This window comes from Coregonus clupeaformis, unplaced genomic scaffold (genome assembly GCF_020615455.1).
Source record: "Coregonus clupeaformis isolate EN_2021a unplaced genomic scaffold, ASM2061545v1 scaf0074, whole genome shotgun sequence".
In the NCBI taxonomy this organism is placed as follows: domain Eukaryota; kingdom Metazoa; phylum Chordata; class Actinopteri; order Salmoniformes; family Salmonidae; genus Coregonus; species Coregonus clupeaformis.
The window spans coordinates 96,741-124,041 of NW_025533529.1; the positions used below are offsets into that span (position 1 = coordinate 96,741).

At 41.2% G+C, this 27,301-nt stretch overlaps 4 protein-coding genes across 4 annotated transcripts; all 4 read right to left on the reverse strand.

Moving 5' to 3' along the window:
• Window positions 1-985: 985 nt before the first annotated feature.
• Window positions 986-2,598, reverse strand: LOC123483304 (ribonuclease P protein subunit p29-like). Its single transcript, XM_045213040.1, has 5 exons — window positions 2,188-2,598; window positions 1,978-2,055; window positions 1,809-1,870; window positions 1,557-1,658; window positions 986-1,446 (listed from the first exon to the last, which is right to left on the reverse strand). The coding sequence occupies exons 1-5, from the start codon at window positions 2,433-2,435 to the stop codon at window positions 1,310-1,312; spliced, it is 627 nt and encodes a 208-aa protein (XP_045068975.1). The 5' UTR covers window positions 2,436-2,598; the 3' UTR covers window positions 986-1,309.
• Window positions 2,599-6,894: 4,296 nt separating this feature from the next.
• LOC123483305 (ribonuclease P protein subunit p29-like) lies at window positions 6,895-8,445 on the reverse strand. Its single transcript, XM_045213041.1, has 5 exons — window positions 8,096-8,445; window positions 7,886-7,963; window positions 7,717-7,778; window positions 7,465-7,566; window positions 6,895-7,354 (listed from the first exon to the last, which is right to left on the reverse strand). The coding sequence occupies exons 1-5, from the start codon at window positions 8,341-8,343 to the stop codon at window positions 7,218-7,220; spliced, it is 627 nt and encodes a 208-aa protein (XP_045068976.1). The 5' UTR covers window positions 8,344-8,445; the 3' UTR covers window positions 6,895-7,217.
• Window positions 8,446-12,800: 4,355 nt separating this feature from the next.
• On the reverse strand, window positions 12,801-14,411 carry LOC123483306 (ribonuclease P protein subunit p29-like). Its single transcript, XM_045213042.1, has 5 exons — window positions 14,001-14,411; window positions 13,793-13,870; window positions 13,624-13,685; window positions 13,372-13,473; window positions 12,801-13,261 (listed from the first exon to the last, which is right to left on the reverse strand). The coding sequence occupies exons 1-5, from the start codon at window positions 14,246-14,248 to the stop codon at window positions 13,125-13,127; spliced, it is 627 nt and encodes a 208-aa protein (XP_045068977.1). The 5' UTR covers window positions 14,249-14,411; the 3' UTR covers window positions 12,801-13,124.
• A 4,293-nt stretch (window positions 14,412-18,704) lies between these two features.
• Window positions 18,705-22,471, reverse strand: LOC121555792 (ribonuclease P protein subunit p29). The gene is made up of 7 exons (XM_041869639.2): window positions 22,341-22,471; window positions 22,093-22,145; window positions 19,908-20,131; window positions 19,697-19,774; window positions 19,528-19,589; window positions 19,276-19,377; window positions 18,705-19,165 (listed from the first exon to the last, which is right to left on the reverse strand). The coding sequence occupies exons 1-7, from the start codon at window positions 22,345-22,347 to the stop codon at window positions 19,029-19,031; spliced, it is 663 nt and encodes a 220-aa protein (XP_041725573.1). The 5' UTR covers window positions 22,348-22,471; the 3' UTR covers window positions 18,705-19,028.
• Between the last annotated feature and the right edge of the window lie 4,830 nt (window positions 22,472-27,301).

Genomic DNA, 27,301 nt, shown 5'->3' on the forward strand with positions numbered 1-27,301 from the left:
GTAGCGCTCACCTTTTCTTCTCCGGACAAGCTTTTTTCCGGATGCCCCAAACAATCGGAAAGGGGATTCATCAGAGAAAATTACTTTACCCCAGTCCTCAGCAGTCCAATCCCTGTACCTTTTGCAGAATATCAGTCTGTCCCTGATGTTATTCCTGGAGAGAAGTGCCTTCCTCGCTGCTCTTCTTGACACCAGGCCATCCTCCAAAAGCCTTCGCCTCACTGTGCGTGCAGATGCACTCACACCTGCCTACTGCCATTCCTGAGCAAGCTCTGCACTGGTGGTGCCCCGATCCCGCAGCTGAATCAACTTTAGGAGACGGTCCTGGTGCTTGCTGGACTTTCTTGGGCGCCCTGAAGCCTTCTTCACAACAATTGAACCTCTCTCCTTGAAGTTCTTGATGATCCGATAAATGGTTGATTTAGGTGCAATCTTACTAGCAGCAATATCCTTGCCTGTGAAACCCTTTTTGTGCAAAGCAATGATGACGGCACGTGTTTCCTTGCAGGTAACCATGGTTAACAGAGGAAGAACAATGATTTCAAGCGCCATCCTCCTTTTAAAGCTTCCAGTCTATTATTCTAACTCAATCAGCATGACAGAGTGATCTCCAGCCTTGTCCTCGTCAACACTCTCACCTGTGTTAACGAGAGAATCACTGACATGATGTCAGCTGGTCCTTTTGTGGCAGGGATGAAATGCAGTGGAAATGTTTTTTGGGGGATTAAGTTCATTTTCATGGCAACTTTGCAATTAATTGCAATTCATCTGATCACTCTTCATAACATTCTGGAGTATATGCAAATTGCCATCATAAAAACTGAGGCAGCAGACTTTGTGAAAATTAATATTTGTGTCATTCTCAAAACTTTTGACCACGACTGTATACCAAAGACAGGCACATTTTCAGATTCCACATAGTAGTATCATTGTATTGTAACTCATTGTGTTACTTCAAACTAGGTGATCAAGAAAATGTAACCTGTAATTTAACAAACATTTCTAGAAATAGATATGTTTATTGTACATACATTGAGGAAGCAGATTGATTTAGTGCCACCTTGTGGACATAGGTAGTGCTGCTCAAAACAACTGAAAACAGATCATAATGTATTTACAATTATGTAAAATTATTGAATCATTGATCTATCAATGGATACGTTTACAAAAAAGGAAAATACCAACACAAATGTTCTCTAATCACAACTCAGTCTCAGAGCTCAGTCTCATTTCTCCACCTGCAGTTGCAGGTCAGGTTGTCACTCATCATTGTCATTTGCATAGGCGGTCCTGTACTCTATCAACACCATCACAGGTCTATGGTTCCTTTGACTTTAAATTTCTTTGCTGATCGTTCACTTGAGCGGAGTTCAAACTTGCTGCCGTAGATATGGGAGACAAAGCCATCGATCTCCACGGCAAACACGCTGTTTCGCTTGGGTATGACTGCAGAAGGAGGAGAGAGATAAGGAAGTAAATAGAATGGCAGTTTGGCAGTTGAAAAACTGTTCAATAACAGCAGACTGAACAAAGGTACTGAAATATGGCGTACAAACCTTTCAGTTTATCCTCCTTTGTGATGATTTTGAAGACATGTTTCATCTCCTGCACTAGGATTCCTGTGGTGCCTACATACGAGGGGCATTTGGACCTGGCCACTGTTTCACACACGCAAAAACATTGGTGATGATTACATAGACATGATTATATACAATGTGCCATAGATGTGCTAATTAAGGTCCTGAAGACTGGCATCGATTAGTGACAGTAACAGCAAAAGTGTTTTGACCAAATAAACAAGCTCTAACCTGTCAGAATGGCACCATGAAAATCAGCCTTCAAAAGCCTCTGCTGAATTGTCTGTGGGTTGCTTCAACATAAATTTAATTTCATTAGGATGTAACATTCTAGCCAAACAAAAGGCAGAACATACAAAAAGCTTTGTCCTACATGAGCCAAATACAATGCATTTCTTACCTCTCTGGTTTCAATCCGTTGCACAGATCTCTGATGTACTGTTTCCATAGCTCATGCAAAGGCAAGAAAAGCTCATATCTACAGAGATAAAAAATAAATAATAAGCGTGTGAAAAAAAGCCTTATTAGGATGTAAACCTCTTACATGTCAGAGCAGTAGATGATAAACAACATATTTAGTCCTACTACAAGGAAAAAGGTATGTACAAACTTTTGATGCTCTGGTTTCAGCTGAAAGACCTTCATCTCCCTCCTCTGTTTCGCATTGAGACCCTTAGTTCTCTTTTTTTTCTTCTTTTCCTTTTTCTTTTTAGCATACTTTAGAACCACAGCTTTGCGAAGCATGAAGTCGCCGATTTCCTTCTCGCTCATACCCGGTAAACTGTTCTTCAGAAAGCCATTTGTGAACGTCTCCGCCTGCTTATCACTCTGAGACTGTATGGGCACCAGAACAGACATATCCCATCATGAGACAATTATAACTAACAGGCTAGTTAGGCTATGTTGCTATCTTGTCTGCACAACTGAAAACAGTTAGGCTATGTGATGGTATATTTAAGTGATAATGGTAATGCCCGAGAAGCCGGTGTTTGGAGGATATATTCGCTGAGGGTCCGGCAAACCGTGCCAATATATCCTCCAAACACCGGCTTCGAGGGCATTATCACTTTTATACAACGGGTTACCAACATATTCAAATAATGATTGACATATTTTCATAAAAAATGTTATTTTATGAATTTATTCATACTATTACATCCTTCCACAAGATGTAGTCCCGACACAAATCTAGGGTTGCTACCCAAGCCGGCTGGTCGTTCGTTCTATCGGTTCAGTTGCCAGAGAAGCGACCCAGTCGTTCAGTCTTTTTGTCCTGTATCTATGGACGTGACCCAGTCGTTCGTTCTAAATGTTCCATTGCCATACTGGCTGGCAACGTTCTTATCCCTTGCTTGCTAGCTAGCAAACTATGGCTAACTTACAGTCATGTCAAAAAGTGCAGCCAGAATAACAGCAAAGTAGCTGCAATTTGCATTTGTTTAAGCTGTTTTCTAGTGACATTTATTTGGATACATCCATAAAAATGAGCTAATGAGGCGTGATTTCACCTAGCATAGAAAATGTGCTCACTAGTCAGGACAACGTTGTTCAGAGGAGCTAGCCAACAACACAGCTAACACAATCACTTCAAACTGAAGCTGGAAAGACTGCAAACTAGCTGCACTTCGTTTTTACCTTTTTTCAATTGACATTTCTTTGTTTATATCCATAAAAATGATGCCAGGTGATTAATGATTTCGACTGGCTAAGAAACACTCCCTGCCTGTCTGTCTCGTCCCTACTCATGACATGTTCATTACTATGGGACAGCTGGAGATCGAATTTGAATATTGAAACAATGTTGCAAATGCCGGAGAGCCAGCAAGGTGTATAAAAATCTCCGCTGTTGAAAACTAAATGTTAGTCTAAAAGAAATGTGAGATAATGTCTAGTTGTTTTTTATAGTGGAGATCAAGTTTATAAATTGCTTGGCTGGGCTGATGAGACATTGGATTGTGCAGTCAGATGGAACAGAGTAAATAGGCATTTTAATGTCATAGATTTAGCCAGTGGTAATTTGTGGAATAGACACTGGCTGAAATGCGGTTTTAACAAATCAGCATTCAGGATTAGACCCACACGTTATATTATGGGCTCCTGAGTGGCGCAGTGGTCTAAGGCACTGCATCGCAGTGCTAACTGTGCCACTAGAGATCCTGGTTCGAATCCAGGCTCTGTCGCAGCCGGCCGCGACCGGGAGACTCATGGGCGGCGCACAATTGGCCCAGCGTTGTCCAGGGTAGGGAATGGCCGGCAGGGATGTAGCTCAGTTGATAGAGCATGGGTTCGATTCCCACGGGGGAATATATCCTCCAAACACCGGCTTCTCGGGTATTATCACTTAAATATAGGCCTACACAAAGACCAACTTCTGATGGGGAAGCAATAATGCCTGAAAAATGTGATGACGTCGTCACATTTCAAACAATCATAAGTGATTTCCTTCAGTAGGGGTGTCTTCTCAGGCCACCTTATGATGGAACATGCAGATTAAAAAAGCATACGCACAAACGCCATTTTCAGAGGACATATCTTCTTTAAACACAACTCAACTATCTCCATCTCACCGAAAGAATGAGTGTTAGCTAAAACGTGTGTATCATTGAACTAGGTGCTAGAGTTATTACAGCTAATAACATTGGCCTTTTTTTCAGTAGAAAAAAACACTACATGAAAGTACAGTTTAACTGTACATGATGTTTACCAAAAGGGCATCATTCTATTTTCAAACAGACTGTTATCAACCAAAAAGTAAAAAAAATAACCCCAATGTTGTCTGTCTGGTTGAGCAGGATATAGCAAAGACTGTGCAGATTAAGACATTGTTTCAAGGAATACTCTTGTAGACATTTACCAGACGCTCTTATCCAGAGCGACTTACAGTTAGGGAGTGCATACATTTTATTTGTTTTGCCCCCGTGGGAATCGAACCCACAACGCCATGCTCTACCAACTGAGCTACATGGGACTACTGACCATTATACCATGACAAAGATGACAGATTTCCAACAAGCATTACGCTTTACAAGAATACAGAAGTAGAAAAAAAGATTATGAAATCTGGTTAAAGTGCATCCTGTGTTTTTTTTTATAAAACAATGTCCCAGTATGACTATTCTTTAGCATAGAATGCCAAGTCACCAGGGCTGAACAAATAAACATAGCACATGCATGCAAGAAACATTGGACTTGAATATTACATATACGAGGGTTGAATTATATGTATGCTTTTTGCAGCATCAAATGTGGTCATAGACGTACGTGTTGCATTGCATGGACTGATACACCAGGCTTGTTGACCAAGACCTTACACCCTGTGAAAAGAAAGAGCAGAAAGCATATTTGAAGTCCCAGTGAAAAAGGAAGTGATGACGTTTATCCAGTCAGTCTCATACCCACACCCTTGCCCCAAAAAAATGAAATATCTCATGCATCAGCACACTACTTAGAATAGGGATAGGATTTTTGCTGGGAAAATTAATAGGGAAATAAAATGTAACAATATTTTACAAAACAGACAGCAAATACTTTGTTTTTTAAATATATATATATTTTTAAAGACTTCAATCACTCAGTTTTCATTATTATAATATCATAGAGTTCATATTGACAAAATCATAGTCATGGTTAATTTAAAAGAAACTAAGCATCTTGTACAGTCGTGGTCAAAAGTTTTGAGAATGACACAAGTATTGGTCTTCACAAAGTTTGCTGCTTCAGTGTTTTTAGATATTTTTGTCAGATGTTACTATGGTATACTGAAGTATAATTACAAGCATTCCATAAGTGTCAAAGGCTTTTATTGACAATTACATTACGTTTATGCAAAGAGTCAATATTTGCAGTGTTGACCCTTCTTTTTCAAGACCTCTGCAATCCGCCCTGGCATGCTGTCAATTAACTTCTGGGCCACATCCTGACTGATGGCAGCCCATTCTTGCATAATCAATGCTTGGAGTTTGTCCGAATTTGTGGGTTTTTGTTTGTCCACCCGCCTCTTGAGGATTGACCACAAATTCTCAATGGGATTAAGGTCTGGGGAGTTTCCTGGCCATGGACCCAAAATGTCGATGTTTTGTTCCCCGTGCCACTTAGTTATCACTTTTGCCTTATTGGACGGTGCTCCATCATGCTGGAAAAGGCATTGTTCGTCACCAAACTGTTCTTGGATGGTTGGGAGAAGTTGCTCTCGGAGGATGTGTTTGTACCATTCTTTATTCATGGCCGTGTTCTTAGGGAAAATTGTGAGTGAGCCCACTCCCTTGGCTGAGAAGCAACCCCACACATGAATGGTCTCAGGATGCTTTACTGTTGGCATGACACAGGACTGATGGTAGCGCTCACCTTTTCTTCTCCGGACAAGCTTTTTCCGGATGCCCCAAACAATCGGAAAGGGGATTCATCAGAGAAAATTACTTTACCCCAGTCCTCAGCAGTCCAATCCCTGTACCTTTTGCAGAATATCAGTCTGTCCCTGATGTTATTCCTGGAGAGAAGTGCCTTCCTCGCTGCTCTTCTTGACACCAGGCCATCCTCCAAAAGCCTTCGCCTCACTGTGCGTGCAGATGCACTCACACCTGCCTACTGCCATTCCTGAGCAAGCTCTGCACTGGTGGTGCCCCGATCCCGCAGCTGAATCAACTTTAGGAGACGGTCCTGGTGCTTGCTGGACTTTCTTGGGCGCCCTGAAGCCTTCTTCACAACAATTGAACCTCTCTCCTTGAAGTTCTTGATGATCCGATAAATGGTTGATTTAGGTGCAATCTTACTAGCAGCAATATCCTTGCCTGTGAAACCCTTTTTGTGCAAAGCAATGATGACGGCACGTGTTTCCTTGCAGGTAACCATGGTTAACAGAGGAAGAACAATGATTTCAAGCGCCATCCTCCTTTTAAAGCTTCCAGTCTATTATTCTAACTCAATCAGCATGACAGAGTGATCTCCAGCCTTGTCCTCGTCAACACTCTCACCTGTGTTAACGAGAGAATCACTGACATGATGTCAGCTGGTCCTTTTGTGGCAGGGATGAAATGCAGTGGAAATGTTTTTTGGGGGATTAAGTTCATTTTCATGGCAACTTTGCAATTAATTGCAATTCATCTGATCACTCTTCATAACATTCTGGAGTATATGCAAATTGCCATCATAAAAACTGAGGCAGCAGACTTTGTGAAAATTAATATTTGTGTCATTCTCAAAACTTTTGACCACGACTGTATACCAAAGACAGGCACATTTTCAGATTCCACATAGTAGTATCATTGTATTGTAACTCATTGTGTTACTTCAAACTAGGTGATCAAGAAAATGTAACCTGTAATTTAACAAACATTTCTAGAAATAGATATGTTTATTGTACATACATTGAGGAAGCAGATTGATTTAGTGCCACCTTGTGGACATAGGTAGTGCTGCTCAAAACAACTGAAAACAGATCATAATGTATTTACAATTATGTAAAATTATTGAATCATTGATCTATCAATGGATACGTTTACAAAAAGGAAAATACCAACACAAATGTTCTCTAATCACAACTCAGTCTCAGAGCTCAGTCTCATTTCTCCACCTGCAGTTGCAGGTCAGGTTGTCACTCATCATTGTCATTTGCATAGGCGGTCCTGTACTCTATCAACACCATCACAGGTCTATGGTTCCTTTGACTTTAAATTTCTTTGCTGATCGTTCACTTGAGCGGAGTTCAAACTTGCTGCCGTAGATATGGGAGACAAAGCCATCGATCTCCACGGCAAACACGCTGTTTCGCTTGGGTATGACTGCAGAAGGAGGAGAGAGATAAGGAAGTAAATAGAATGGCAGTTTGGCAGTTGAAAAACTGTTCAATAACAGCAGACTGAACAAAGGTACTGAAATATGGCGTACAAACCTTTCAGTTTATCCTCCTTTGTGATGATTTTGAAGACATGTTTCATCTCCTGCACTAGGATTCCTGTGGTGCCTACATACGAGGGGCATTTGGACCTGGCCACTGTTTCACACACGCAAAAACATTGGTGATGATTACATAGACATGATTATATACAATGTGCCATAGATGTGCTAATTAAGGTCCTGAAGACTGGCATCGATTAGTGACAGTAACAGCAAAAGTGTTTTGACCAAATAAACAAGCTCTAACCTGTCAGAATGGCACCATGAAAATCAGCCTTCAAAAGCCTCTGCTGAATTGTCTGTGGGTTGCTTCAACATAAATTTAATTTCATTAGGATGTAACATTCTAGCCAAACAAAAGGCAGAACATACAAAAAGCTTTGTCCTACATGAGCCAAATACAATGCATTTCTTACCTCTCTGGTTTCAATCCGTTGCACAGATCTCTGATGTACTGTTTCCATAGCTCATGCAAAGGCAAGAAAAGCTCATATCTACAGAGATAAAAAATAAATAATAAGCGTGTGAAAAAAAGCCTTATTAGGATGTAAACCTCTTACATGTCAGAGCAGTAGATGATAAACAACATATTTAGTCCTACTACAAGGAAAAAGGTATGTACAAACTTTTGATGCTCTGGTTTCAGCTGAAAGACCTTCATCTCCCTCCTCTGTTTCGCATTGAGACCCTTAGTTCTCTTTTTTTTCTTCTTTTCCTTTTTCTTTTTAGCATACTTTAGAACCACAGCTTTGCGAAGCATGAAGTCGCCGATTTCCTTCTCGCTCATACCCGGTAAACTGTTCTTCAGAAAGCCATTTGTGAACGTCTCCGCCTGCTTATCACTCTGAGACTGTATGGGCACCAGAACAGACATATCCCATCATGAGACAATTATAACTAACAGGCTAGTTAGGCTATGTTGCTATCTTGTCTGCACAACTGAAAACAGTTAGGCTATGTGATGGTATATTTAAGTGATAATGGTAATGCCGAGAAGCCGGTGTTTGGAGGATATATTCGCTGAGGGTCCGGCAAACCGTGCCAATATATCCTCCAAACACCGGCTTCGAGGGCATTATCACTTTTATACAACGGGTTACCAACATATTCAAATAATGATTGACATATTTTCATAAAAAATGTTATTTTATGAATTTATTCATACTATTACATCCTTCCACAAGATGTAGTCCCGACACAAATCTAGGGTTGCTACCCAAGCCGGCTGGTCGTTCGTTCTATCGGTTCAGTTGGCAGAGAAGCGACCCAGTCGTTCAGTCTTTTTGTCCTGTATCTATGGACGTGACCCAGTCGTTCGTTCTAAATGTTCCATTGCCATACTGGCTGGCAACGTTCTTATCCCTTGCTTGCTAGCTAGCAAACTATGGCTAACTTACAGTCATGTCAAAAAGTGCAGCCAGAATAACAGCAAAGTAGCTGCAATTTGCATTTGTTTAAGCTGTTTTCTAGTGACATTTATTTGGATACATCCATAAAAATGAGCTAATGAGGCGTGATTTCACCTAGCATAGAAAATGTGCTCACTAGTCAGGACAACGTTGTTCAGAGGAGCTAGCCAACAACACAGCTAACACAATCACTTCAAACTGAAGCTGGAAAGACTGCAAACTAGCTGCACTTCGTTTTTACCTTTTTTCAATTGACATTTCTTTGTTTATATCCATAAAAATGATGCCAGGTGATTAATGATTTCGACTGGCTAAGAAACACTCCCTGCCTGTCTGTCTCGTCCCTACTCATGACATGTTCATTACTATGGGACAGCTGGAGATCGAATTTGAATATTGAAACAATGTTGCAAATGCCGGAGAGCCAGCAAGGTGTATAAAAATCTCCGCTGTTGAAAACTAAATGTTAGTCTAAAAGAAATGTGAGATAATGTCTAGTTGTTTTTTATAGTGGAGATCAAGTTTATAAATTGCTTGGCTGGGCTGATGAGACATTGGATTGTGCAGTCAGATGGAACAGAGTAAATAGGCATTTTAATGTCATAGATTTAGCCAGTGGTAATTTGTGGAATAGACACTGGCTGAAATGCGGTTTTAACAAATCAGCATTCAGGATTAGACCCACACGTTATATTATGGGCTCCTGAGTGGCGCAGTGGTCTAAGGCACTGCATCGCAGTGCTAACTGTGCCACTAGAGATCCTGGTTCGAATCCAGGCTCTGTCGCAGCCGGCCGCGACCGGGAGACTCATGGGCGGCGCACAATTGGCCCAGCGTTGTCCAGGGTAGGGAATGGCCGGCAGGGATGTAGCTCAGTTGATAGAGCATGGGTTCGATTCCCACGGGGGAATATATCCTCCAAACACCGGCTTCTCGGGTATTATCACTTAAATATAGGCCTACACAAAGACCAACTTCTGATGGGGAAGCAATAATGCCTGAAAAATGTGATGACGTCGTCACATTTCAAACAATCATAAGTGATTTCCTTCAGTAGGGGTGTCTTCTCAGGCCACCTTATGATGGAACATGCAGATTAAAAAAGCATACGCACAAACGCCATTTTCAGAGGACATATCTTCTTTAAACACAACTCAACTATCTCCATCTCACCGAAAGAATGAGTGTTAGCTAAAACGTGTGTATCATTGAACTAGGTGCTAGAGTTATTACAGCTAATAACATTGGCCTTTTTTTCAGTAGAAAAAAACACTACATGAAAGTACAGTTTAACTGTACATGATGTTTACCAAAAGGGCATCATTCTATTTTCAAACAGACTGTTATCAACCAAAAAGTAAAAAAATAACCCCAATGTTGTCTGTCTGGTTGAGCAGGATATAGCAAAGACTGTGCAGATTAAGACATTGTTTCAAGGAATACTCTTGTAGACATTTACCAGACGCTCTTATCCAGAGCGACTTACAGTTAGGGAGTGCATACATTTTATTTGTTTTGCCCCCCGTGGGAATCGAACCCACAACGCCATGCTCTACCAACTGAGCTACATGGGACTACTGACCATTATACCATGACAAAGATGACAGATTTCCAACAAGCATTACGCTTTACAAGAATACAGAAGTAGAAAAAAAGATTATGAAATCTGGTTAAAGTGCATCCTGTGTTTTTTTTATAAAACAATGTCCCAGTATGACTATTCTTTAGCATAGAATGCCAAGTCACCAGGGCTGAACAAATAAACATAGCACATGCATGCAAGAAACATTGGACTTGAATATTACATATACGAGGGTTGAATTATATGTATGCTTTTGCAGCATCAAATGTGGTCATAGACGTACGTGTTGCATTGCATGGACTGATACACCAGGCTTGTTGACCAAGACCTTACACCCTGTGAAAAGAAAGAGCAGAAAGCATATTTGAAGTCCCAGTGAAAAAGGAAGTGATGACGTTTATCCAGTCAGTCTCATACCCACACCCTTGCCCCAAAAAAATGAAATATCTCATGCATCAGCACACTACTTAGAATAGGGATAGGATTTTTGCTGGGAAAATTAATAGGGAAATAAAATGTAACAATATTTTACAAAACAGACAGCAAATACTTTGTTTTTTAAATATATATATATTTTTAAAGACTTCAATCACTCAGTTTTCATTATTATAATATCATAGAGTTCATATTGACAAAATCATAGTCATGGTTAATTTAAAAGAAACTAAGCATCTTGTACAGTCGTGGTCAAAAGTTTTGAGAATGACACAAGTATTGGTCTTCACAAAGTTTGCTGCTTCAGTGTTTTTAGATATTTTTGTCAGATGTTACTATGGTATACTGAAGTATAATTACAAGCATTCCATAAGTGTCAAAGGCTTTTATTGACAATTACATTACGTTTATGCAAAGAGTCAATATTTGCAGTGTTGACCCTTCTTTTTCAAGACCTCTGCAATCCGCCCTGGCATGCTGTCAATTAACTTCTGGGCCACATCCTGACTGATGGCAGCCCATTCTTGCATAATCAATGCTTGGAGTTTGTCCGAATTTGTGGGTTTTTGTTTGTCCACCCGCCTCTTGAGGATTGACCACAAATTCTCAATGGGATTAAGGTCTGGGGAGTTTCCTGGCCATGGACCCAAAATGTCGATGTTTTGTTCCCGTGCCACTTAGTTATCACTTTTGCCTTATTGGACGGTGCTCCATCATGCTGGAAAAGGCATTGTTCGTCACCAAACTGTTCTTGGATGGTTGGGAGAAGTTGCTCTCGGAGGATGTGTTTGTACCATTCTTTATTCATGGCCGTGTTCTTAGGGAAAATTGTGAGTGAGCCCACTCCCTTGGCTGAGAAGCAACCCCCACACATGAATGGTCTCAGGATGCTTTACTGTTGGCATGACACAGGACTGATGGTAGCGCTCACCTTTTCTTCTCCGGACAAGCTTTTTTCCGGATGCCCCAAACAATCGGAAAGGGGATTCATCAGAGAAAATTACTTTACCCCAGTCCTCAGCAGTCCAATCCCTGTACCTTTTGCAGAATATCAGTCTGTCCCTGATGTTATTCCTGGAGAGAAGTGCCTTCCTCGCTGCTCTTCTTGACACCAGGCCATCCTCCAAAAGCCTTCGCCTCACTGTGCGTGCAGATGCACTCACACCTGCCTACTGCCATTCCTGAGCAAGCTCTGCACTGGTGGTGCCCCGATCCCGCAGCTGAATCAACTTTAGGAGACGGTCCTGGTGCTTGCTGGACTTTCTTGGGCGCCCTGAAGCCTTCTTCACAACAATTGAACCTCTCTCCTTGAAGTTCTTGATGATCCGATAAATGGTTGATTTAGGTGCAATCTTACTAGCAGCAATATCCTTGCCTGTGAAACCCTTTTTGTGCAAAGCAATGATGACGGCACGTGTTTCCTTGCAGGTAACCATGGTTAACAGAGGAAGAACAATGATTTCAAGCGCCATCCTCCTTTTAAAGCTTCCAGTCTATTATTCTAACTCAATCAGCATGACAGAGTGATCTCCAGCCTTGTCCTCGTCAACACTCTCACCTGTGTTAACGAGAGAATCACTGACATGATGTCAGCTGGTCCTTTTGTGGCAGGGATGAAATGCAGTGGAAATGTTTTTTTGGGGATTAAGTTCATTTTCATGGCAACTTTGCAATTAATTGCAATTCATCTGATCACTCTTCATAACATTCTGGAGTATATGCAAATTGCCATCATAAAAACTGAGGCAGCAGACTTTGTGAAAATTAATATTTGTGTCATTCTCAAAACTTTTGACCACGACTGTATACCAAAGACAGGCACATTTTCAGATTCCACATAGTAGTATCATTGTATTGTAACTCATTGTGTTACTTCAAACTAGGTGATCAAGAAAATGTAACCTGTAATTTAACAAACATTTCTAGAAATAGATATGTTTATTGTACATACATTGAGGAAGCAGATTGATTTAGTGCCACCTTGTGGACATAGGTAGTGCTGCTCAAAACAACTGAAAACAGATCATAATGTATTTACAATTATGTAAAATTATTGAATCATTGATCTATCAATGGATACGTTTACAAAAAAGGAAAATACCAACACAAATGTTCTCTAATCACAACTCAGTCTCAGAGCTCAGTCTCATTTCTCCACCTGCAGTTGCAGGTCAGGTTGTCACTCATCATTGTCATTTGCATAGGCGGTCCTGTACTCTATCAACACCATCACAGGTCTATGGTTCCTTTGACTTTAAATTTCTTTGCTGATCGTTCACTTGAGCGGAGTTCAAACTTGCTGCCGTAGATATGGGAGACAAAGCCATCGATCTCCACGGCAAACACGCTGTTTCGCTTGGGTATGACTGCAGAAGGAGGAGAGAGATAAGGAAGTAAATAGAATGGCAGTTTGGCAGTTGAAAAACTGTTCAATAACAGCAGACTGAACAAAGGTACTGAAATATGGCGTACAAACCTTTCAGTTTATCCTCCTTTGTGATGATTTTGAAGACATGTTTCATCTCCTGCACTAGGATTCCTGTGGTGCCTACATACGAGGGGCATTTGGACCTGGCCACTGTTTCACACACGCAAAAACATTGGTGATGATTACATAGACATGATTATATACAATGTGCCATAGATGTGCTAATTAAGGTCCTGAAGACTGGCATCGATTAGTGACAGTAACAGCAAAAGTGTTTTGACCAAATAAACAAGCTCTAACCTGTCAGAATGGCACCATGAAAATCAGCCTTCAAAAGCCTCTGCTGAATTGTCTGTGGGTTGCTTCAACATAAATTTAATTTCATTAGGATGTAACATTCTAGCCAAACAAAAGGCAGAACATACAAAAAGCTTTGTCCTACATGAGCCAAATACAATGCATTTCTTACCTCTCTGGTTTCAATCCGTTGCACAGATCTCTGATGTACTGTTTCCATAGCTCATGCAAAGGCAAGAAAAGCTCATATCTACAGAGATAAAAATAAATAATAAGCGTGTGAAAAAAGCCTTATTAGGATGTAAACCTCTTACATGTCAGAGCAGTAGATGATAAACAACATATTTAGTCCTACTACAAGGAAAAAGGTATGTACAAACTTTTGATGCTCTGGTTTCAGCTGAAAGACCTTCATCTCCCTCCTCTGTTTCGCATTGAGACCCTTAGTTCTCTTTTTTTTCTTCTTTTCCTTTTTCTTTTTAGCATACTTTAGAACCACAGCTTTGCGAAGCATGAAGTCGCCGATTTCCTTCTCGCTCATACCCGGTAAACTGTTCTTCAGAAAGCCATTTGTGAACGTCTCCGCCTGCTTATCACTCTGAGACTGTATGGGCACCAGAACAGACATATCCCATCATGAGACAATTATAACTAACAGGCTAGTTAGGCTATGTTGCTATCTTGTCTGCACAACTGAAAACAGTTAGGCTATGTGATGGTATATTTAAGTGATAATGGTAATGCCCGAGAAGCCGGTGTTTGGAGGATATATTCGCTGAGGGTCCGGCAAACCGTGCCAATATATCCTCCAAACACCGGCTTCGAGGGCATTATCACTTTTATACAACGGGTTACCAACATATTCAAATAATGATTGACATATTTTCATAAAAATGTTATTTTATGAATTTATTCATACTATTACATCCTTCCACAAGATGTAGTCCCGACACAAATCTAGGGTTGCTACCCAAGCCGGCTGGTCGTTCGTTCTATCGGTTCAGTTGGCAGAGAAGCGACCCAGTCGTTCAGTCTTTTTGTCCTGTATCTATGGACGTGACCCAGTCGTTCGTTCTAAATGTTCCATTGCCATACTGGCTGGCAACGTTCTTATCCCTTGCTTGCTAGCTAGCAAACTATGGCTAACTTACAGTCATGTCAAAAAGTGCAGCCAGAATAACAGCAAAGTAGCTGCAATTTGCATTTGTTTAAGCTGTTTTCTAGTGACATTTATTTGGATACATCCATAAAAATGAGCTAATGAGGCGTGATTTCACCTAGCATAGAAAATGTGCTCACTAGTCAGGACAACGTTGTTCAGAGGAGCTAGCCAACAACACAGCTAACACAATCACTTCAAACTGAAGCTGGAAAGACTGCAAACTAGCTGCACTTCGTTTTTACCTTTTTCAATTGACATTTCTTTGTTTATATCCATAAAAATGATGCCAGGTGATTAATGATTTCGACTGGCTAAGAAACACTCCCTGCCTGTCTGTCTCGTCCCTACTCATGACATGTTCATTACTATGGGACAGCTGGAGATCGAATTTGAATATTGAAACAATGTTGCAAATGCCGGAGAGCCAGCAAGGTGTATAAAAATCTCCGCTGTTGAAAACTAAATGTTAGTCTAAAAGAAATGTGAGATAATGTCTAGTTGTTTTTTATAGTGGAGATCAAGTTTATAAATTGCTTGGCTGGGCTGATGAGACATTGGATTGTGCAGTCAGATGGAACAGAGTAAATAGGCATTTTAATGTCATAGATTTAGCCAGTGGTAATTTGTGGAATAGACACTGGCTGAAATGCGGTTTTAACAAATCAGCATTCAGGATTAGACCCACACGTTATATTATGGGCTCCTGAGTGGCGCAGTGGTCTAAGGCACTGCATCGCAGTGCTAACTGTGCCACTAGAGATCCTGGTTCGAATCCAGGCTCTGTCGCAGCCGGCCGCGACCGGGAGACTCATGGGCGGCGCACAATTGGCCCAGCGTTGTCCAGGGTAGGGAATGGCCGGCAGGGATGTAGCTCAGTTGATAGAGCATGGGTTCGATTCCCACGGGGGAATATATCCTCCAAACACCGGCTTCTCGGGTATTATCACTTAAATATAGGCCTACACAAAGACCAACTTCTGATGGGGAAGCAATAATGCCTGAAAAATTGTAATGACGTCGTCACATTTCAAACAATCATAAGTGATTTCCTTCAGTAGGGGTGTCTTCTCAGGCCACCTTATGATGGAACATGCAGATTAAAAAAGCAAACGCACAAATGCCATTTTCAGAGGACATATCTTCTTTAAACACAACTCAACTATCTCCATCTCACCGAAAGAATGAGTGTTAGCTAAAACGTGTGTATCATTGAACTAGGTGCTAGAGTTATTACAGCTAATAACATTGGCCTTTTTTTCAGTAGAAAAAAACACTACATGAAAGTACAGTTTAACTGTACATGATGTTTACCAAAAGGGCATCATTCTATTTTCAAACAGACTGTTATCAACCAAAAAGTAAAAAAATAACCCCAATGTTGTCTGTCTGGTTGAGCAGGATATAGCAAAGACTGTGCAGATTAAGACATTGTTTCAAGGAATACTCTTGTAGACATTTACCAGACGCTCTTATCCAGAGCGACTTACAGTTAGGGAGTGCATACATTTTATTTGTTTTGCCCCCCGTGGGAATCGAACCCACAACGCCATGCTCTACCAACTGAGCTACATGGGACTACTGACCATTATACCATGACAAAGATGACAGATTTCCAACAAGCATTACGCTTTACAAGAATACAGAAGTAGAAAAAAAGATTATGAAATCTGGTTAAAGTGCATCCTGTGTTTTTTTTATAAAACAATGTCCCAGTATGACTATTCTTTAGCATAGAATGCCAAGTCACCAGGGCTGAACAAATAAACATAGCACATGCATGCAAGAAACATTGGACTTGAATATTACATATACGAGGGTTGAATTATATGTATGCTTTTTGCAGCATCAAATGTGGTCATAGACGTACGTGTTGCATTGCATGGACTGATACACCAGGCTTGTTGACCAAGACCTTACACCCTGTGAAAAGAAAGAGCAGAAAGCATATTTGAAGTCCCAGTGAAAAAGGAAGTGATGACGTTTATCCAGTCAGTCTCATACCCACACCCTTGCCCCAAAAAATGAAATATCTCATGCATCAGCACACTACTTAGAATAGGGATAGGATTTTTGCTGGGAAAATTAATAGGGAAATAAAATGTAACAATATTTTACAAAACAGACAGCAAATACTTTGTTTTTTAAATATATATATATTTTTAAAGACTTCAATCACTCAGTTTTCATTATTATAATATCATAGAGTTCATATTGACAAAATCATAGTCATGGTTAATTTAAAAGAAACTAAGCATCTTGTACAGTCGTGGTCAAAAGTTTTGAGAATGACACAAGTATTGGTCTTCACAAAGTTTGCTGCTTCAGTGTTTTTAGATATTTTTGTCAGATGTTACTATGGTATACTGAAGTATAATTACAAGCATTCCATAAGTGTCAAAGGCTTTTATTGACAATTACATTACGTTTATGCAAAGAGTCAATATTTGCAGTGTTGACCCTTCTTTTTCAAGACCTCTGCAATCCGCCCTGGCATGCTGTCAATTAACTTCTGGGCCACATCCTGACTGATGGCAGCCCATTCTTGCATAATCAATGCTTGGAGTTTGTCCGAATTTGTGGGTTTTTGTTTGTCCACCCGCCTCTTGAGGATTGACCACAAATTCTCAATGGGATTAAGGTCTGGGGAGTTTCCTGGCCATGGACCCAAAATGTCGATGTTTTGTTCCCCGTGCCACTTAGTTATCACTTTTGCCTTATTGGACGGTGCTCCATCATGCTGGAAAAGGCATTGTTCGTCACCAAACTGTTCTTGGATGGTTGGGAGAAGTTGCTCTCGGAGGATGTGTTTGTACCATTCTTTATTCATGGCCGTGTTCTTAGGGAAAATTGTGAGTGAGCCCACTCCCTTGGCTGAGAAGCAACCCCACACATGAATGGTCTCAGGATGCTTTACTGTTGGCATGACACAGGACTGATGGTAGCGCTCACCTTTTCTTCTCCGGACAAGCTTTTTCCGGATGCCCCAAACAATCGGAAAGGGGATTCATCAGAGAAAATTACTTTACCCCAGTCCTCAGCAGTCCAATCCCTGTACCTTTTGCAGAATATCAGTCTGTCCCTGATGTTATTCCTGGAGAGAAGTGCCTTCCTCGCTGCTCTTCTTGACACCAGGCCATCCTCCAAAAGCCTTCGCCTCACTGTGCGTGCAGATGCACTCACACCTGCCTACTGCCATTCCTGAGCAAGCTCTGCACTGGTGGTGCCCCGATCCCGCAGCTGAATCAACTTTAGGAGACGGTCCTGGTGCTTGCTGGACTTTCTTGGGCGCCCTGAAGCCTTCTTCACAACAATTGAACCTCTCTCCTTGAAGTTCTTGATGATCCGATAAATGGTTGATTTAGGTGCAATCTTACTAGCAGCAATATCCTTGCCTGTGAAACCCTTTTTGTGCAAAGCAATGATGACGGCACGTGTTTCCTTGCAGGTAACCATGGTTAACAGAGGAAGAACAATGATTTCAAGCGCCATCCTCCTTTTAAAGCTTCCAGTCTATTATTCTAACTCAATCAGCATGACAGAGTGATCTCCAGCCTTGTCCTCGTCAACACTCTCACCTGTGTTAACGAGAGAATCACTGACATGATGTCAGCTGGTCCTTTTGTGGCAGGGATGAAATGCAGTGGAAATGTTTTTTTGGGGATTAAGTTCATTTTCATGGCAACTTTGCAATTAATTGCAATTCATCTGATCACTCTTCATAACATTCTGGAGTATATGCAAATTGCCATCATAAAAACTGAGGCAGCAGACTTTGTGAAAATTAATATTTGTGTCATTCTCAAAACTTTTGACCACGACTGTATACCAAAGACAGGCACATTTTCAGATTCCACATAGTAGTATCATTGTATTGTAACTCATTGTGTTACTTCAAACTAGGTGATCAAGAAAATGTAACCTGTAATTTAACAAACATTTCTAGAAATAGATATGTTTATTGTACATACATTGAGGAAGCAGATTGATTTAGTGCCACCTTGTGGACATAGGTAGTGCTGCTCAAAACAACTGAAAACAGATCATAATGTATTTACAATTATGTAAAATTATTGAATCATTGATCTATCAATGGATACGTTTACAAAAAAGGAAAATACCAACACAAATGTTCTCTAATCACAACTCAGTCTCAGAGCTCAGTCTCATTTCTCCACCTGCAGTTGCAGGTCAGGTTGTCACTCATCATTGTCATTTGCATAGGCGGTCCTGTACTCTATCAACACCATCACAGGTCTATGGTTCCTTTGACTTTAAATTTCTTTGCTGATCGTTCACTTGAGCGGAGTTCAAACTTGCTGCCGTAGATATGGGAGACAAAGCCATCGATCTCCACGGCAAACACGCTGTTTCGCTTGGGTATGACTGCAGAAGGAGGAGAGAGATAAGGAAGTAAATAGAATGGCAGTTTGGCAGTTGAAAAACTGTTCAATAACAGCAGACTGAACAAAGGTACTGAAATATGGCGTACAAACCTTTCAGTTTATCCTCCTTTGTGATGATTTTGAAGACATGTTTCATCTCCTGCACTAGGATTCCTGTGGTGCCTACATACGAGGGGCATTTGGACCTGGCCACTGTTTCACACACGCAAAAACATTGGTGATGATTACATAGACATGATTATATACAATGTGCCATAGATGTGCTAATTAAGGTCCTGAAGACTGGCATCGATTAGTGACAGTAACAGCAAAAGTGTTTTGACCAAATAAACAAGCTCTAACCTGTCAGAATGGCACCATGAAAATCAGCCTTCAAAAGCCTCTGCTGAATTGTCTGTGGGTTGCTTCAACATAAATTTAATTTCATTAGGATGTAACATTCTAGCCAAACAAAAGGCAGAACATACAAAAAGCTTTGTCCTACATGAGCCAAATACAATGCATTTCTTACCTCTCTGGTTTCAATCCGTTGCACAGATCTCTGATGTACTGTTTCCATAGCTCATGCAAAGGCAAGAAAAGCTCATATCTACAGAGATAAAAAATAAATAATAAGCGTGTGAAAAAAAAGCCTTATTAGGATGTAAACCTCTTACATGTCAGAGCAGTAGATGATAAACAACATATTTAGTCCTACTACAAGGAAAAAGGTATGTACAAACTTTTGATGCTCTGGTTTCAGCTGAAAGACCTTCATCTCCCTCCTCTGTTTCGCATTGAGACCCTTAGTTCTCTTTTTTTTCTTCTTTTCCTTTTTCTTTTTAGCATACTTTAGAACCACAGCTTTGCGAAGCATGAAGTCGCCGATTTCCTTCTCGCTCATACCCGGTAAACTGTTCTTCAGAAAGCCATTTGTGAACGTCTCCGCCTGCTTATCACTCTGAGACTGTATGGGCACCAGAACAGACATATCCCATCATGAGACAATTATAACTAACAGGCTAGTTAGGCTATGTTGCTATCTTGTCTGCACAACTGAAAACAGTTAGGCTATGTGATGGTATATTTAAGTGATAATGGTAATGCCCGAGAAGCCGGTGTTTGGAGGATATATTCGCTGAGGGTCCGGCAAACCGTGCCAATATATCCTCCAAACACCGGCTTCGAGGGCATTATCACTTTTATACAACGGGTTACCAACATATTCAAATAATGATTGACATATTTTCATAAAAAATGTTATTTTATGAATTTATTCATACTATTACATCCTTCCACAAGATGTAGTCCCGACACAAATCTAGGGTTGCTACCCAAGCCGGCTGGTCGTTCGTTCTATCGGTTCAGTTGCCAGAGAAGCGACCCAGTCGTTCAGTCTTTTTGTCCTGTATCTATGGGACGTGACCCAGTCGTTCGTTCTAAATGTTCCATTGCCATACTGGCTGGCAACGTTCTTATCCCTTGCTTGCTAGCTAGCAAACTATGGCTAACTTACAGTCATGTCAAAAAGTGCAGCCAGAATAACAGCAAAGTAGCTGCAATTTGCATTTGTTTAAGCTGTTTTCTAGTGACATTTATTTGGATACATCCATAAAAATGAGCTAATGAGGCGTGATTTCACCTAGCATAGAAAATGTGCTCACTAGTCAGGACAACGTTGTTCAGAGGAGCTAGCCAACAACACAGCTAACACAATCACTTCAAACTGAAGCTGGAAAGACTGCAAACTAGCTGCACTTCGTTTTTACCTTTTTTCAATTGACATTTCTTTGTTTATATCCATAAAAATGATGCCAGGTGATTAATGATTTCGACTGGCTAAGAAACACTCCCTGCCTGTCTGTCTCGTCCCTACTCATGACATGTTCATTACTATGGGACAGCTGGAGATCGAATTTGAATATTGAAACAATGTTGCAAATGCCGGAGAGCCAGCAAGGTGTATAAAAATCTCCGCTGTTGAAAACTAAATGTTAGTCTAAAAGAAATGTGAGATAATGTCTAGTTGTTTTTTATAGTGGAGATCAAGTTTATAAATTGCTTGGCTGGGCTGATGAGACATTGGATTGTGCAGTCAGATGGAACAGAGTAAATAGGCATTTTAATGTCATAGATTTAGCCAGTGGTAATTTGTGGAATAGACACTGGCTGAAATGCGGTTTTAACAAATCAGCATTCAGGATTAGACCCACACGTTATATTATGGGCTCCTGAGTGGCGCAGTGGTCTAAGGCACTGCATCGCAGTGCTAACTGTGCCACTAGAGATCCTGGTTCGAATCCAGGCTCTGTCGCAGCCGGCCGCGACCGGGAGACTCATGGGCGGCGCACAATTGGCCCAGCGTTGTCCAGGGTAGGGAATGGCCGGCAGGGATGTAGCTCAGTTGATAGAGCATGGGTTCGATTCCCACGGGGGGCCAGTATAAAAAAATATGTATTCACCAACTGTAAGTCGCTCTGGATAAGAGCGACTGCTAAATGACGTAAATGTAAATAATTTTGCAATAAGGGTCGAGGGGGTGTGGTATATGGCCAATATACCACAGCTAAGGACTGTTCTTAAGCAGTACGCAAAGCGGAGTGCCTGGATTGGCCATATACCAAACCCCGAGGTGCCTTATTGCTATTATAAAAACTGGTTACCAACGCAATTAGAGCAGTAAAAATAAATAAATTTGTCATACCCGTTGTATACGTTCTTATATACCACAGCTTTCAGAATTCAGGGCTCGAACCACCCTGTTTATAATGGTGAATATGTGAAAGAGTGACTGTTCGCTAGATCCTAACAGCAGACTACCTTGCTGCAGTGGAAGGCTTTATAAAATGCCTGTCTCAGGTTTTCGTGTCCAACCTAGTTCCTGGCTACATAATGGTAGCTAACACATCAGTACAGTAGGACACCCACCACTATCCCCAGAATGTGTCCCTGATCAGGAGGTAGGCTAGCCTGCACGAGTCCTAGAAGATAAGAGAACAAATATTATGTTATCAGTCAGCATTTTACCAAATATTGTGAGATGTAGCTAGGCACAACACATATGCTAAGTAGCCAACGTTAGCTAAACGTGTAGCTAGCTAATCTTTAAATTATGAACAACGAATGGATCCATGTGAGTAACAGTTAGTTTAGAAAAGACAGGTTAGGATACTCACCCTCCATATTTCCCCTGGTATGCAAGTATGTCTGTAGAAGTCACAGCCACAGCTCCAGTTGTAATAGCTAGCTAGCGTTCAACTTGTCAATGCATGTATACACGAAAACACATGGGACTACCGTACGCAGGCGCACAGCTTTAACACTGACGTAGCCCGGAGAGAGGCTATGGATAGTGCTATCTGGGATCCTTGAGACGTACCTACCCTAAACCTAGCCCTTGATCATGGCTATCTGTTCCATTACATTACACATAAGAGTCATTGGACGAACGCGTCTTCTGTATGGGGGCGTTTTGTTAAGAGCACCAATGCTTGATCTGAACATTAACACGCATCGCTTGCGGTCATAGCCGCGTGAAGTAGGGGTGCTGAGGGTGCTGCAGCACCCCCTGAAAAATCAGAAGAACAAAAAAATAAATAATAATAATAATAATTATAATAATATATATATATATATATATATATAAATAACACTAAAGTAGTGCACTGGGCCTTTACTATTCCTGTATTAGCGGTATAGCCTTCTGAAAATTTGTGCGAATGCCATTATATCAGAGAAGAAGAAGAAGAAGACCTCCAGAAACGTGTTGTCACTGAAAAATAATGTAGGCTGCAACTGGTTAAAACAGGTGTACAGTAAGTATATATTTTGCATTTGCGAAATTATTTTGATGTAATATAAATACAAAGAGCTTTATGTTTCTAGAATCATATTGCAATTTAGAATCGATTCATGTTTAGATGGAGTATTTGGCTGTTTTGGCTGCCAGAGCCAGTCTACCTCTGAAGATATCATAAGGTCCTTGGACCATAAGGAGTAATGGTAGGCTCCTTAAGAGTGCATATTGGGCTACTCTAAACCCTAACCTAACCTAACCTTAACCTTAACCATAACCCTTACCTAACCCTAACTTATCCCATACCTTAAAGGGGAATGGAAACACTTTAGGAAGTAAATAATAATAATAATAATAATATGCCATTTAGCAGACGCTTTTATCCAAAGCGACTTACAGTCATGCGTGCATATTTTTTTTTGTGTATGAGTGGTCCCGGGGTACGAACCCACTACCTTGGCGTTACAAGCGCCGTGCTCTACCAGCTGAGCTACAGAGGACCTCTTTGCTTAAATCTAAGCAAAGAGATGTATTTCATACCACTAATACTAAACATGTGCATTTAACATAAAAACATCTCTATATTTCGTATTTTGATCGTCAACAAGGTTTATTTGAGCTATGTTCAGCGCCATTTTAAATTGCCATAGTAACGACTGATGCCAGTGTGTCACTGGCAGGAATCATCAAATTGTCTGTGGTATTGAGTTTTCGCATGGAGTGAATCGAAGAAAGTGAGGTTAGGTGCAGACAACGAAGATGGCAACAACAAGTAGTAATTAAAACATGAATTGTATAGTGCCAGGCTGTATGAATTGGCTCCAAAACAATCCCTCGGTAAACTACCATCGGCTGCCCAAGGACCCACAACTTTTGAAGAAGTGGCTCCATGTCATGAAGAGGAAGGACATGCCAGGTCGAGCTAGCAGGATCTGCAGACAGCACTTTGCGGAGGCAGACTTCGCGATGAAGGGCTCTTTCGATGCGGCAACCGGGAGTTTCCGAATGGAAAGGAGTCATAGGCCTACATTGTGCCCTCTGCTTGCGCTTCCGTTTTAAATGTCGAGGGTTATGGTGTAGGGGTTACAGACCGACCATCATCAACATCGCTGACTTCGGAGTCGAGCAAAAGGGCAAGCCATACTGAACGGAGGAGAAGACACGAGAATGCAATGGAGCCTGAGGTAACGTTAACTGGTCATGACTGTTGTTGACTAGTCTAGCGTTAGACACTGGACAACTTTGTTGCAACTCCAGTTGAAGGTAACTAGCTAATTGCGTCTGAAGTGTTTTGTGTAACACCCCCCAGCAAATAATGTTAGCAAGCAACTCAACTGCAACTAAAATTGCAACACAGTTTCTCTGTGTACCCCTGTTATTAGGCAGTTACTGTAGCTAGCTTCTACCTCAGATAGTCAAAGTACTGTAATAAATTTTGTTGACAGGTTTGTTTTTGTAATGTTTTGTTAGCTCCACCTCATTTAGCTAGACTGAAGTTGACATAGCTAATGTTTGCTGAAAAATAAATGTCCCTGTATTGCTGTGTGTGTGTGTGTGTGTGTGTGTGTGTGTGTGTGTGTTGACAAAGCATACAAGACAGGTAGTTTGTTAATGCCAACTGAAATATTTGGGTTCAGTTGTCTTAAAAAAACGTTTGTTTGTTTTCAGGATGACATCTTCATCCCTGAAAAGGTTTTCATCCTGGAGGAGACTGTGCAAGAGGCAGAGGAGGTACATGCAAATCCATGTTATTTCTAAGGCTATTGTTTATTTCAAGACACAATCTGTCATCCCTGATGCCATTTTGGATATAAAATGAACAATATACAGTGCCTTGCAAAATAATTCATCCCCCTTGGCGTTTTTCCTATTTTGTTGCATTACAACCTGTAATTTAAATGGATTCTTATTTGGATTTCATGTAATGGACATATACAAAATAGTCCAAATTGGTGAAGTGAAATGAAAAAAATAACTTATTTCAAATAAATAAATAACGGAAAAGTGGTGCGTGCATATGTATTCACCCCCTTTGCTATGAAGCCCCTAAATAACATCTGGTGCAACCAATTACCTACAGAAGTCACATAATTAGTTAAATAAAGTCCACCTGTGTGCAATCACATGATCTGTCACATGATCTCAGTATATATACCCCTACAACTCATCCAGAATGCCGCAGCCCGTCTGGTGTTCAACCTTCCCAAGTTCTCTCACGTCACCCCGCTCCTCCACACACTCCACTGGCTTCCAGTTGAAGCTCGCATCTGTTACAAGACCATGGTGCTTGCCTATGGAGCTGTGAGGGGAACGGCACCTCCGTACCTTCAGGCTCTGATCAGTCCCTACACCCAAACGAGGGCATTGCGTTCATCCACCTCTGGCCTGCTGGCTCCCCTTCCTCTGTGGAAGCATAGTTCCCGCTCAGCCCAGTCAAAACTGTTCGCTGCTCTGGCACCCCAATGGTGGAACAAGGTTCCTCACGACGCCAGGACAGCGGAGTCACTCACCACCTTCCGGAGACATTTGAAACCCCACCTCTTTAAGGAATACCTGGGATAGGATAAAGTAATCCCCCCAAAAAACAAACAAAAAATAAATACATTGTAAAGTGGTTATCCCACTGGCTATAGGGTGAATGCACCAATTTGTAAGTCGCTCTGGATAAGAGCGTCTGCTAAATGACGTAAATGTAAATGTAAATGATATACACCTGTTCTGAAAGGCCCCAGAGTCTGCAACACCACTAAACAAGGGGCACCACCAAGCAAGCGGCACCATGAAGACCAAGGAGCTCTCCAAACAGGTCAGGGACGAAGTTGTGGAGAAGTACAGATCAGGGTTGGGTTCTAAAAAAAAATCTGAAACTTTGAACATCCCACGGAGCACGTCTCCTTAATGGCATATATTATTAAAGTCTGCTTTGATTTAGCTGCCCAGTGTAGTTACCATTCCATTCCAATAGATGGCAGCCTTTTAAATGTTAACTTCAAAGGTGTGACGTCAGAGTTGGGACGTCCCAAGGATCCCGTTTAGACATTTTGAAGAGGCTTTACAGCCATGCCTGGTGCCCAAATTGATGACATAGGTCGCACAGCGAGAGTGAGTGGAGATTAACGGATTCGGTTCAGTCAGTCATCCTTACACCATATGAGCCCTTCCCAGCTAGGTGGGTAATATGAGTAAGTAATCTGAGTAATTTTTTTTTTTTTACAAAAATGTTTACATAATGCAGTAGTTGTACATTTTAGGTGAAAATCACTACAATAAATGTGCTTTAGCTGTCACCCTTGCCAGAATCCAGGGTGCAGCTTTGGTTTAAGAAGTGGGGGGGGGGGACATATATATACATACAGTACCAGTCAAAGGTTTGGACACACCTACTCATTCCAGGGTTTTTCTTTATTATTACTATTTTCTACATTGTAGAATAATAGTGAAGACATCAACTATGAAATAGCACATATGGAATCATGTAGTAACCCAAAAAGTGTTAAACAAATGTGTCAAAATATAGTTTATATTTGAGATTCTTCAAATAGCCACCCTTTGCCTTGATGACAGCTTTGCACACTCTCGGCATTCTCCAAACCCGGCTTCACCTGGAATGCTTTTTCAACAGTCTTGAAGATGTTCCCACATATGCTGAGCACTTGTTGGCTGCTTTTCCTTCACTCTGCGCTCTGACTCATCCCAAACCATCGCAATTGGGTTGAGGTCGGGGGATTGTGGAGGCCAAGTCATCTGATTCAGCACTCCATCACTCTCCTTCTTGGTCAAATAGCACTTACACAGCCTGGAGGTGTGTTGGGTCATTGTCCTGTTGAAAAACAAATGTTAGTCCCACTAAGCCCAAACCAGATAGGATGGCGTATCACTGCAGAATGCAGTGGTAGCCATGCTGGTTAAGTGTGCCTTGAATTCTAAATAAATCACAGACAGTGTCACCAGCAAAGCACCCCCACACCATAATACCTCCTCCATGCTTTACGGTGGGAAATACACATGCGGAGATCATCCGTTCACCCACACCGCGTCTCACAAAGACACGGCGGATGGAACCAAAAATCTCCAATTTGGAGACCAGACCAAAGGTCAAATTTCCACCGGTCTAATGTCCATTGCTCGTGTTTCTTGGCCCAAGCAAGTCTCTTCTTATTATTGGTGTCCTTTAGAAGTGGTTTCTTTGCAGCAATTCGACCATGAAGGCCTGATTCACACAGTCTCCTCTGAACAGTTGATGTTGAGATGTGTCTGTTACTTGAACTCTGTGAAGCATTTATTTGGGCTGCAATTTCTGAGACTGGTAACTCTAATGAACTTATCCTCTGCAGCAGAGGT

Bases quoted from the DNA above. Each gene is read 5' to 3' on its own strand.
- LOC123483304 (XM_045213040.1), bottom strand. From the start codon at position 2,435: ATGTCTGTTCTGGTGCCCATACAGTCTCAGAGTGATAAGCAGGCGGAG. The intron at 1,871-1,977 runs GTAAGAAATGCA...TTTATGTTGAAG, and splicing joins AACGGATTGAAACCAGAGAG to CAACCCACAGACAATTCAGC. The intron at 1,447-1,556 runs GTTTGTACGCCA...CTCCTTCTGCAG, and splicing joins AAAGGAGGATAAACTGAAAG to TCATACCCAAGCGAAACAGC.
- LOC123483305 (XM_045213041.1), bottom strand. From the start codon at position 8,343: ATGTCTGTTCTGGTGCCCATACAGTCTCAGAGTGATAAGCAGGCGGAG. The intron at 7,964-8,095 runs GTTTGTACATAC...TTATCTCTGTAG, and splicing joins CTGAAACCAGAGCATCAAAA to ATATGAGCTTTTCTTGCCTT. The intron at 7,567-7,716 runs GTTAGAGCTTGT...TGTGTGAAACAG, and splicing joins TCATGGTGCCATTCTGACAG to TGGCCAGGTCCAAATGCCCC.
- LOC123483306 (XM_045213042.1), bottom strand. From the start codon at position 14,248: ATGTCTGTTCTGGTGCCCATACAGTCTCAGAGTGATAAGCAGGCGGAG. The intron at 13,871-14,000 runs GTTTGTACATAC...TTATCTCTGTAG, and splicing joins CTGAAACCAGAGCATCAAAA to ATATGAGCTTTTCTTGCCTT. The intron at 13,262-13,371 runs GTTTGTACGCCA...CTCCTTCTGCAG, and splicing joins AAAGGAGGATAAACTGAAAG to TCATACCCAAGCGAAACAGC.
- LOC121555792 (XM_041869639.2), bottom strand. The intron at 19,590-19,696 runs GTAAGAAATGCA...TTTATGTTGAAG, and splicing joins AACGGATTGAAACCAGAGAG to CAACCCACAGACAATTCAGC. The intron at 19,166-19,275 runs GTTTGTACGCCA...CTCCTTCTGCAG, and splicing joins AAAGGAGGATAAACTGAAAG to TCATACCCAAGCGAAACAGC.